Below are 13,215 nucleotides of genomic sequence, written 5' to 3' on the forward strand. Positions count from 1 at the left end.
GATCACTTAATAATGAGTTTAGTGGATTATTTTGTTACAATCTAGCAAAGTAAATCATATAAACATTTTCTTGTTTACCTGCATCAGAGTAGGCCATCTTTGTTATATATTTTTCTTACGTGCAAAACTGAATCAAAGTAATTTCTGATAATAGTAGTTACATGGCCGGGCGCGGTGGCTCAAGCCTGTAATCCCAGCACTTTGGGAGGCCGAGATGGGCGGATCACGAGGTCAGGAGATCGATACCATCCTGGCTAACACGGTGAAACCCCGTCTCTACTAAAAAATACAAAAAAACTAGCCGGGCGATTTGGCGGGCGCCTGTAGTCCCAGCTACTCGGGAGACTGAGGCAGGAGAATGGCCTAAACCTAGGAGGCGGAGCTTGCAGTGAGCTGAGATCCGGCCACTGCACTCCAGCCTGGGCGGCAGAGCGAGACTCCGTCTCAAAAAAAAAAAAAAAAAAAAAAAAATAGTAGTTACATAATTAGCAAATACTCCATTATCTTCAATTGTTTATAAATGAATTTATTTCACCCACTAAATTTTATATTGGAATAATTGTTAGACAGCCAAAATGGAATTCAACCAGATTAGAGAAAAATTTTCATTATATCTTAGCCAAAAAAGAAAGCGGTATATCCATATCCAGAAAAAATACCTTCTTAATTTAACAAGCAATTACTTAAACACTAAAGCATGAAACTTTATGAGCCTCATTATTATCTTTATTTTCACAGTGTTTGTTTCTGAAAGTCATAAAACTAAATGGGTCTTCATAAAAGCTGGGTACTCTTTGACCTTTTATAGAAGTAAATTTTGACAGTGAAATAAAGGCCCCTTAGTAAATCACCTTAATTTTTCCTCAATATTAATTATCATGTAATTATGCCTATATTTTCTGGCAGATTGTAAAAGGAAATATTTCATTATTTTTAAAATGGTAGTTTTTCATCTTCCTGTTAGTAACTCTAATCAGTATTATTTTCTTCGGGGCTCTCAATAAACCCTTTCTGGTCTGCATTATATTTCCTTACTGTAAAAGCCTGGCAAAGGAAGACAATACTCAAAATGGGGAAAGACTGGTTACATTCCCAAGAAAATAATGCCTACCCCAAATAAATGCCATGAAAGGGGCAAAAACCACCAATTAACTGCTCTAAAAATTATTAAAAGCTTAACTAAAGAGCCAGAAGTTTAATAGCACACAATCACTTAAGCTCCTACTATGTACCAGGCACAGTGATAGGCCCTGGGGATATAGTGAACACAAAACATAGTCCCTATTATATGGAACTCAAAATGCAACAACAAAATATAAACATTAGATAATTACATGTGAAGGGCATAAATTTCAAGCTCCTTCATAAATATAAAGTATTAAATATAACTTAAATGGAGAGATATGCTACGTAAATAGAAAGACTAAAACTTGTGATAGTATCAATTCTTCCCCCCTCAAAAAATAGATATGTGCGTGTGTGCGCACACACACACACACACACACACATTTTTCCAAAATCAAATTATATTTTCAACTTAATCCCCATCCTATGTCACACCTACGTCACCCATGTCTGTGGAAATTGGCAAACTTATTCTAAATGGTCAACTGATTTTCAATGAAAGTGCCAAAGAAATTAAATGAGACTTAAAGATAATTTTCTCAAGAAATGGTGCCAGAACAATTATGTGTTTCTATAGTAAAGAAAATTAACTCCTAGCTTCTACTTCACACGATGCACAGAACTTAAGAACATATCCTATGCTGAAATAAAAATATATATTTTAAGGGTTTTAGAAGAAAACATTGAATATCTCTGTTACCTATAGTAGAAAATAATATATTCAATAAAATGTCAAAATAAATACTACAAAAAAGATAAGCTATGCTTCATCAAAATTTAAAGTACCTGCTCAACAAAAGACACCATTAATAAATTAGATACAACCCATAGACCAGGAGAAAATATTCACAATATTCTAACAAAGCACTTGTATCCAAAATACACAAAAAACTCTTACAATTCAATTACAATTGTATTCAATTACAATTCATCATTTTTAAAGGATGAGTAGTATATCTTCAGCAAACAAGCAACATAAACATACAGAAAGCAGGATAAATGCTTTGTAGAATGCTTTTTAGAATGGTCAAAAAGCAAAAAAAATTATGTTTAATATCATTTGTTATACAGAAAATGCATATCAAAAACACAAGATGCCACAACACAACAGTTAAAAATGACTACAATTGAAAAGACTAACAACACTCAATGTTAGTAGCTGTGTGGGGCAACTGGAATTCTCATGTATTCCTACTGAGAAAGCAAAATGGACCAACTTGAATGTGGGAATATGTACTAGCAGTTCATACAGAGTTAAACATCCATCTATCCCCCGATCCAGAATTTCCACTAAGCTTTTATAAAAAAGAAATGAAAACATATTCCTATCAAATATTTGTGCCTCAACGTTCATAGCAGTTTTATCTTTAATAACCAACTGTTGGGAATAACTAAATGGAAAAAGGATAAAAAAGTTGTAGTATGCATTATATAACAGAGTACTAGTCAGCAATAAAGAGGAAAAAATTACTGATACAGGCAAAAATAATACATTGTACAGACTTTATGCTGAGTATAAGATGCCAAACACAGCAATATGCTGTGATTCCATTTATGAAATTCTCAAACAAAACTAATCTAAAGTGAAAAATTTCTGAACAGTGATTGCCAGGACACAGAACAACTGAGAAGGGACATGAGGAAAACTTTTGGATAGATAAAAATGTTCTACCTTGAGATGAGTGTAGAGGTTTAAGAGTTTATCTGTTTGTCAAATTATATAGCTAAGACACATATTTCAATATATATAAAGCATAACAAAAAAACTGTAAAAAATATACAATAACTTGAGGTGTAGGGAATGGGTGAGAGTAAAAGAATGACAAAAGTAGAGTGTTGATTATCCTGTAGGTCTATGAGGTTCATTAGTCTATACTGTTTACTTTCTTTGAGTATATAGTAAGAAGGTAACATGAGATCTACCCCCTTAACAAATTTTTAAGTGTACAATACACTATTGTTGGTGGTAGTACAATGATATATAACAAATCTGTAGCATTCATTTTTGTTTACCTAAAACTTTATGCCCTTTGATTAGTAGTGCCCCATCTTTCTCTCCCCTCATCCCCTGGAAACCACCATTCTACTCTTTGATTCTATAAATTTTGCCTTATTAGATATCTCATATATGGGGAATCATGCAGTAATCACCCCTCTGTGACTGGCTTATATCACTTACTGTAGTGTCCTCAAGGTTCATGCATGTCCTCACATACTACAGAATTTCCCTCTTTTTAAAGGATGAGTAGTATTGCATTGCATGAATGTACCATATTTTTTTACCCATTCATCTGTCAATGAACATTTAGGTTGTTTCTATAATTTGGCTGTTGTGAATAATGCTGTAATGAACATAGGAATGCTAATATCTGCCTGAGATCCTGGTTTCAATTTGATTCACTTCAAATAAATACCCAGGAGTGGAATTTCTTGATTATATGATAGTTCAAATTTTAGTTTTTTGAGGAACCTTTATTCTGTTTTCAGTGGTGACTGCACCATTTGCATTCCCATCAGTAATGTGCAAGGGTTCCAATTCTTCCACATTCACATTAACACCTGTTATTGTTTGTGTTTTTCTTCTTTTTTTGAGTCTTGCTCTGTCACCTAGGCTGGAGTGCAGTGGCGTGATCTCAGCTCACTGCAAGCTCCGCCTCCTAGGTTCATGCCATTCTCCCGCCTCAGCCTCCCGAGTAGCTGGGACTACAGGCGCCCACCAACACGCCTGGCTAATTTTTTGTATTTTTTAGTAGAGACGGGATTTCACCATGTTAGCCAGGATGGTCTCGATCTCCTGACTTTGTGATCTGCCCACCTTGGCCTCCCAAAGTATTGGGATTACAGGCATGAGCCACAGAGCCTGGCCTATTGTTTTTTTCTAATAATAGCCATCCTGAAAAGTATGAGGCGATTTCTCGTTTACTTCTGATTTGCATTTCCTTGACAACATGCTTCTGCTCAAAACTATTAGCTTCACATACCACCTGGGGGAAAAAGCAAGTTTCTAGCACAGGCCTCTACCACTAACCCACTGGTTAGAGCCACTATAGCCTCCTTGCTAATCCTCTAACAAGCCAACCTGTCTCCAGCATGTGCTCTTCATACTTCCTTTTTCCTCTGCCTGGAATTCCACTTTCCCAAGTTTATACTTGGCTTTTTCCCTCAGTCTCTTCAGGTTTCTGATGTGCTCCCCTGCCCCGTCCCACCCCTTACCAATCCTACATAAAACAGCACCTCGTCTGTCTCCTTTACGCATGTTATTTTTCTTCATAGCACTTACCACTATCTAATATAAGTTGTATTTGTCAATATTCACATGTAGTCAATGGTTATCCTAATGTACTTAAAAAGTGTCAATGGTTTGGAGTTAAGAAAAGGAAAAGAAGCCTGTCACTAAGATAGGAGGGGCAGCACAGTATGATGTCACAGATGCTAAGGGAAGATAGGAATAAAAAACAGGATATACAAATGGGAAAGAAAAGACTGCTAAATTTGGGTGTCAAACAGTTCTCTGGTGTCCAAGGCCAATTGAGAAAAAGTGAAATGAAAGCCAGACTGCAAGATGTTCAAGTTCAAGTACAATGGTGCTTTTAGGAATCAATCATCCAAATGAGTTTTTTTTTTTTTTTTTTTTGCATTGTCTACACTATGGGAAGAAGACATAAAATGCTAGTTAAAATAGGCAAGAAGACCAAGCAAAAAGGTTGTAATTAATAAAACTCATAATAGTTACTTATAAACTTCAGACGAAAGTAAATCTTTTGGCATGACAACTACCGAATAAAACAAGGTTTATGAATATAGTGTGTAAACTGTGAAAGACATAATTCTAAGTGATGTTTTATAATCTTCATTCAATCACCAAATCTCTGCAACTGTGGTCACCTGCTTTAAATGCAACTTTAGATTTCTGCATTTAAACAACAATAGGTCTATATTTCAATAGAAAATTTATGTTCTCCTTTTCTGAGAAAAACATTCTTCTTCAATATCCGGTATGGGAAATACTTGTACTTCCAATGGAACTATAAATTTTTAATAAGATCATTTTCTCCATAAAAACATCTATACAGAAATGTTCTCAATAATTATTTTCCCAACTTTATATTTTGAAGATAGACAATCTATATTTATAGATGGTACAGAGAAAACCTGTAGTCAAAAATTGGTAATGTTGACAACAGAGAAAATGACAATTGCCTGCTTTAATTACGGCAATTCAAATGATATTTTAGTGTGAAATATTTTCTCCTTTCATTTCTTTCTTCATGCTTCATCGTTCCTGAATTTAAACAATACTAATGATGTGATTAATAAAAACCTAGAGATGACAGCGTTTATAGTTATTGATAATAGCTGACATTTCAAAGCACTTTGTGATTTACAAAGCTCTTTAACATAGCTTGTCTCATTTAATTATCACATTATTCCATAGAAATTAACAACATTATGCAAAATGATTCCCAGGTTAACAATAAGAAAACTGGGAGTAATTCAGTAAACTGAGTTAATAAGTAACAGAGTATTAGAAGCGAGGTATTTGAACTTTAAGATCAGTACTCTTTTGATGGCAACTTTCCCCCAGATAAATATTAATTTTATAGCTGTATCATTTATTTGATTTTTCTAGATACATCACTAAATGCTATTAGTACAATCAAGAATAATATATATCTGCAACCTGACTTTTTTGTGTATTAAAAATTATTATTAGAAAAGTATTTTGTATCTACAATTATTTTGCCTTAAGAAATATCCTAATCCTAAAAATATAAACATTAGCTCAAGTTCAATAAAGGGAATCTCATGTTTGTCACTAACTGCTATTTGAAAATTATCCTCAGAAGTCAAATTTAAAAACCTAGATGATTAAACACTACCATTTGGGGCAGGTTGGTAGCATGACAGACGTAGTTTGGAAAATTTTTTTCAAAACTTCATTGCAGCACTATTCACAATAGCCAAGAATGTGGAATCAACCTAAGTATCCATCAACAGAAGAATAAATAAATCAAATGTGGCACATATACACAATGGAATGTTATTAAACCATTTTTTAAAAACAGAATGAAACCCTATAATTTGCAGGAACATAGATGGAACTGGAGATCATTATATTAAGTGAAATAAGCCAGGCACAGAAAGACAAATATTGCGTGTCCTTACTCACATGGGAGCTAAAATAGTTGATCTCATGAAGGTAGCAGGGAGAGTGATAATTATCAGAGGCTGGGAAGTATGCAGGGGATGTAGGGTGGAAAGGGGAGATAAAGAGAAATTGGTTAATGGATACAAACATAGTTAGATAGAAGAGTTAAGTTCTAGTATTCAGCATCACAGTAGGGTGACTACAGTTAACAATAATTTATCATCTATTTCAAAATAGTTAGATTTAAAATGTTTCCAACACACACACACAAATCATGTTTGAGGTGATAGATATCCTAAATACTCTTGATTTGATTACTATACATTATATGTAACCAAAATAACACATGTACAATTACCATATGTACAAATGTATTTGATACATATGTATCAAAATATCACATGTACAATTATCATATGTATAAATATATGTACAAGTATTAAGTATAACAAAAAAACTACTGACAAAATGGAACAAAACTTCATTCTGCATTTTCTAAGAATGTATCAGTAGAACCAGGTTATAAGGAAGCATTTTACAAAAATGTGCTGTGACAGCACACCATGCTTAATATCCACTCAACAAAATAAAGATTAAGCATCTAAGGATCAAGCAGCTTCCTTTCAAATCTTCCATGTCAAGTAAAGCAAACACAAATGTTCCTTGTCTAACTTTTTAGATTTTAAGTTCTATTGAATGAGATAGATTTGAGAAACAGTCACAAACTCTTAAAATTAAAACAATAATCTGATATTTTAGTGAGACAAGATGTTTTATTTGAGCGATACATTTTAATCCTGGCTTCTTTTAGCATTAATAATCTGCATGAGTAATATGTTATTTTATATTATTACTATTAAACATAATATTCAATAAACGACCAGTACTTAACAATGACTATTCAATGTCACTGGAGCTAAACTTATGGCATAAAGAGGCTGCACTGATCTATTTAACAGAAAATTAGCAAACTCAAGCAATAATTCAAAGGAGATCAAGAACTGAAAGTGTGTCAGGCAGCACTGTGAGAAATATGCTGTATCAAATTCCCAGTGAATCCATTAGATGAATATACAAAATCATAGTGAGCATCAGGGCAAATAGTACAAAACACTTTTGAGAAATGGAACGAAGAATAGAGAGAACACTGGTTCTAGTAATATATTCTTCAGAATCATCATACACTTCTACTGTAAAATATAAAATTCTAAATGGTATATTACATCCATAGATAATACAAAATTCATATACCTTGCAAAAACATTTCTAAAAGTACGGACAATACTTGAATAAATGATATCATACAAATTATTTACTGCCATCTTTCACAAGTAAGAGCTTATTTTTAATGTTTTCTCTGCTTCTCAATGAAAAGTTATGTTTCTTTAAATTTATCAAAAATCTTAATATTATGTTCCTATATGGTAATTCTATTAATCTAATTTTGGTTTTAATATGCCTCTTTAAGTGAGAAAGGCCCTCTTTTTAACTATATTTAATAAAAATGAATTAATAAATAAAACATGAACTCTGCTTCACATCTAGGCATTGATTTTTCCATATAACATTGCCTCAGATGAGCAGATTCACCCCAAATTAATGCATTCACATATTCCTTGTCAGAATAACACTGGCTGTTTACCTAAAATTGTTCACCGGGAATTGCATGCCTTCCATCAATTGTAGAAAGAAGGGTGTGGAGAGATTTGGCTTCTCTTCTATGAATAAATCTATGCCAGGAAATTACTAAACAAAGGTTTCCTTTCAGTAATTCTAAGTTAGAATAAAATTTATTTTCATAAAATATATTAATCATGTACTCTTGAATGAAAAAGGAACTTACAAAATATGATATTAGTACAGTTTATATTTAAAAGTTACTCATAAATATGCATTAATATATATGCATTGAGGAAAGTCAAGGCTGTTATTCAACAAAATGGTAAGTGGCTGGCCCTGGGTGGTGAAATTATGGATAGTTTATGTTTTCTTTTAAAAATATTTTTATTTTTATAGACTTACGGGTAAAAGTGCAGTTGTTTTACATGGATATATTGCATAGTGATGAATCTGGGCATCTGCTGTACCAATTACCCAAGTAGTGGATATTTTACCCATCCCTTACTTTCCTCCATCTCTCCCACCTTTTAGAGTTTCCAGTATCTATTATTCCATTCTGTATGTCCATATGTACTCATTGCTTAGCTCCTACTTATAAGTGAGAATATGTGGTTTTTGACTTTCTGCTTCTGAGTCGTTTCACTAAGGGTCATGGCCTCGAGTTCCATCCATGTTGCTGCAAAAGGCCTGATTTCATTCATTTTTATGGCTGAATAGTATTCCCTTGTATATAAATGCCACATTTTTATCCCATCATCTGCTGATGGACACTTAGGTTGATCCCATGACTTTGTTACTGTCAATAGTGCTGCAATAAATGTAAGAGTGTGGGTGGAATTTTTATACAACTGGGTAGATACCCAGTAGTGGAATTGCTGGACTGAAGTCAAAACCACAAAGAGATAGCATCTTTCACCAGCCAGAACAGCTATTATTAAAAAGTCAAAAATAACAGATGTTGGCGAGAATGCGGAGAAAAGAGAACACTCATACATGGTCGGTGGGAATGTAAATTAGTTCAACCTGTATGGAAACCAGTATAGATAATTCTCTTTCTTTTTTTAATAAACTTTATTTTTAGAGCAGTTTTAAGTTCATAGCAAAATTGATTAGAAGATACAGAGATGTCCCATACACCTCCTACTCCCACACACGCACAGCCTTCCCCATTATCAACAGCCCACAACAGACAGATACATTTGTTAACAACTGATGAACTACATATCATTGTCACTCAAAGTCCACAGTTTATATTATTCCTTCTGGAGAATTTTCAAATACCAAAATTCCTCTACTAGGAATAAACTAGCATTTCCCTCTCGGCTTTCTATAAATTTAATTATTATTTCAGAAATTAGCCTCTTTACAGGAGAAAATGTTATAAACCACGAAAAGATTATCAAATACATAAGGAAGTGAATGTTATATAACAAATGTACCATCTCCTAAACAACTCCCTGCATTCCCTTCTTGTTGGTAAGTTACAATTGTGACAGTTCTGATCATCTGTTTAATTAATTTGCTAGTGAAGCCTCTCACATTTTTTACAACTAGAAAAATCCAGTTTTCCAAAATTAAGGCTCTGGTATAGTACACATAATCAATTTCATTCAACTCTTTTATTTAGTCCAAAAGAAAAACAAGAAAATGTCATTTAAAAAGTAACATACTCAGCTGCTTGTTTGTAGTGCTTCAAATCTTTCTTTAAATTTTTGTTCTCATTTTCCAAAAGCATAATCTGGGTGTAGACATCTGGAACATTCCCAACAGTTCTAAGTTCAGTCACTCCTTTCTGTATTAACTCATACCTAGGATAAAATCAAACAAAAGGGTTTATGTCATTTCTTTCTGCCAAATTGGCTTAATTTATGTACAATTCAAAAAGTTAAGTCTCAGGGAGTATTATAGTAATTACTTGCATTGTTACATTTATAAGTTAAAATGTCCAACATTCATAATATATTTTAGAATAAAGTATGACTTCTAGGTACCAATACCATCATGGTATATAAAATATAATAACAGAACATCTCCTATGTTCCAGGCACTGGTCTAGACAACAGTAAAATTGACAAAAATGTCTAAGTCCCTATTTCATGGAGTTTCCATTCTAGTGGTGAGGGTGATGAGTTCCATGAAGTTAAATAAGATGGCGAAAAGATGCAGGAAGAGTGAGGTGGAAACACACTGATGGCAGTGCTTGTGCTGTTTTACATAGGGTGGGCATGAATGACAAACATGACTGACAAAGTGATATCTGAGCAGAGATCTAAAGGAAATGAGGGATTGTATTATGTGGATAGTTGGGAGAGAAGCAGCTGGGCCAGATGGAAAAGTAAATGCAATGGCCCTGAACCAAGGAAGTGTTTGGCAACTACAAGAAACAACAAACAGCCAGGGTACCTGGAGTGCCTGGAACTGAAGCCAACTAAGTGACCAAGGAGAGAATGGTGAAAGATGAGTCAGGAAAACAGCAGGGAGCCATGGTGAGGAAAGGAATTTTACTCTGAATCAGAAGTAAACCATAGGAAGGTTTTGAGACAAGTGACACTGACCAGATTTATGTTTTAAAGGGATTAGTCTAGCAAACATAGAATCAGAGAGACCAGTTAGCAGGCTATTGCAATAGTCAAGGAGAGAGCATGGTGGCTTGAAGAAAGTTGGTAGCACTGGAGATTATGAAAAGTAAGTACCTTCTAGAAATGCTGTCAAGGTGGGGCCAGCAGGACTATCTGATGGATCAACTGTCAGGTGTTGGTAAATGAGAGAAGGCAAGTGTGACTCCAGGGTTTTTGGCTGAGCAACAGAGAGCCATTTATTTACTAAGTGAGGACAAATGCAGGAGGAGCAGAGTGGTTGGAGTAATTAAGGGATTGTTTCCATTGGTGTTAAATGTAACATGCCTAGCAGATATTTAAGTGAAGATAAACGTTGAGTATACATGTTCAGAGTTCAGGAAAAAAGGGTGGGCAATTTAAATTTGGTAATCAACATTATAGATACTATTTAAAGTCATGAGACTTGAAAGAGACCAGCTAGGCAGTGAGAAATGAAAGTAAAGAAAGAAATGAAGAGATCCTAGGAGTGAGCCATAAACACTATACTGCTTCCAAGTTGAGGGGAAAAGAAAACACTACCAAAAAAGACTAAGCAAGAGAGGCCTGTGAAATAGAGGGAGAATCTGAGAGTTGTGCCCGGGAGCAAATGAAGAAAGTGTTCTAAAAAGGAAGAAATGAACAACAGTGACCAATGCTGCCAGGAGTCTGAAAAGAATACTGAGAATCAATCACTGAAGTTGGCACTGTGAACATCACCACTGAAAAAAAAAAAGGAAGTTTTCAATAGAGTCATGGGGACAAAAGACAAACTGAGAGAACGACTGAGAGACTAGGAAATGAGGAAGTGGCAACAAACTTTTTTCAAGGAGATATGCTCTAAAGCAGAGCATAGGGAATCAAGATGAACTTAGAAGAAGATATGAAATCTAGGGTGGTTCTTCTCTTCCTTTTTTAAAATGTGAGATATTATTGTACATCTGTATGCTTATGGGAATGACCCAGCAAAGAGGGAAAAAACTGACAATAGAGGTAAAAGAGGGATGACTACAAGGGTAGTATCCTTAAGTCAGTGAGAGGGGCTGGTATCAAGCAGACAAGATGAGAGCTGGCTTCAGGTAACATTAGAGTCTGCGAGAGAAGAGAACACTGGAGGCCAGAGGCAGTGGGGTAGTAAAGAGGGAGGTGGGAGAGATGGAACTTCTATTTTCTCAGTGAAATAAGAAGCAACGTCAGAGAATCAATTGTAGATTGTAAATAATTATAATTTTAATCACTGTGTATGGAAATCAATAAAGTTAAAAAAAAAATTTAAGCATGGAAAAATATTTCAACTAATAAAGTTATTAATAAATCCCTACAAAGCTTGCTCTAGATGAGCTAAATATTAGAGCTAAAAATTTAAATTATCAGTAGTTTTATATTATAAATCATAATTTAATAATGTTACATATTTATAAAGTCACCTATTTTGTGTTATATACTTTATGATTTTTTCTAAAAAAAAGAGCAAGAGGACTCCCCCATAGAATATCCTGAAGATTAAGATAATAGAATCAATATTCCATCATATTTGCCACAATTTATAAAACAGGAAATAGGTATCAATTGAATCATAAATTCAATAAGTACTAGGAATGTGATTTATACTTACCTCAGAAGAGAAGACACAGGGATTGATTGAAGTATTAGACCATAGCTTTTTCTGACCATAAAATTGATTTTCAGCACCTTGCTTTATTTAATGTGGGAAAACCACTAGAGAAATTTTCTATGAGGAAAAACGTGATTTAATAGTTTTTCCTCTAAATTAAACTCTATAAATAAAATAATATGTGATAAAAGAAGCACAAACCTAAATACATTTATTACATAGTATATATCTCAGGATATTCAAAAATTATCAGGTAAATTTTCTACCATCCATATAAAAATATGAAAGATGACTTTAGGCTCATTTTTAGATAATAATACAAGTAATTAGGAATCTTAATGCACAAACTACAGAAGTATACTTCTCAATAAAATCTGAATTCTCATACATAATATTTTTGTGGTTTGCTTCAGTTTGCATGTATCTGTTGTTTTGTTTTAAGAAATATCCTGACTTTTTATTTCTTTCTTCTTTTTCACTCGCTCTTAAAGTAAGACTGAAAAGTATTCAGGTGGGAAAAAAGACTGCCATAACTATTAGAGATTTGAAATATAATTTGCTCTCAATGAAATTGCCAATAAATTATCACTAATAAAATTGCATTAATGTTCTTAATATTTACCAGGAGATCCATAAACTACTTAGCATTATGTAGAGATGGAGAATACATATGAATTTCAGGGAGAAAGTGCATAGAAATTTCATAAAATTTTGTCTACATACCAAATGCATTTAAGACCCAATGCCATGAATGATGAATATTATGACAGAATTCCGGTAAACATATAAATGTTGTCAGAAGAATAAGGATTATTTTTCCCTCATGGTGGCACCCAAGGCATAGAAGGTAAAAGACAGGGGAAAGGTCATCTAGATTATAATCTCCTTATAAGAAGCCTATAATGAGAACTTTTCCTCCATGTTTTCATAAAGATTTAGGGAAATATATTACCAACATAGACAAAATTATTTTAATTACTGTACAAACTGAGGATGTTAGAATCCCCAGCAATGCCGTGACTATCACTTAGAACCAGACAGTCTCTCTCAGGAAAAATATAGCACAGTTGAAATGCTTATTACTGGCCCCATGATTCCTCAAATCAATATAG

General features: G+C 33.8%; 1 protein-coding gene across 3 annotated transcripts in view; it reads right to left on the reverse strand.

The window, feature by feature from the left end:
• SPAG16 (sperm associated antigen 16) overlaps positions 1-13,215 on the reverse strand; it is a 1,171,227-nt gene that overhangs the window by 1,128,489 nt on the left and 29,523 nt on the right. For all 3 annotated transcript variants that reach the window (XM_011932319.1, XM_011932316.1, XM_011932317.1), the window contains one exon: positions 9,565-9,702. In XM_011932319.1, the coding sequence (XP_011787709.1) occupies positions 9,565-9,702 (138 nt within the window). The remainder of the gene's footprint in view (positions 1-9,564; positions 9,703-13,215) is intronic.

The sequence above is a fragment of the Colobus angolensis genome, unplaced genomic scaffold (assembly GCF_000951035.1).
Source record: "Colobus angolensis palliatus isolate OR3802 unplaced genomic scaffold, Cang.pa_1.0 Scaffold95, whole genome shotgun sequence".
NCBI classification, from domain to species: domain Eukaryota; kingdom Metazoa; phylum Chordata; class Mammalia; order Primates; family Cercopithecidae; genus Colobus; species Colobus angolensis.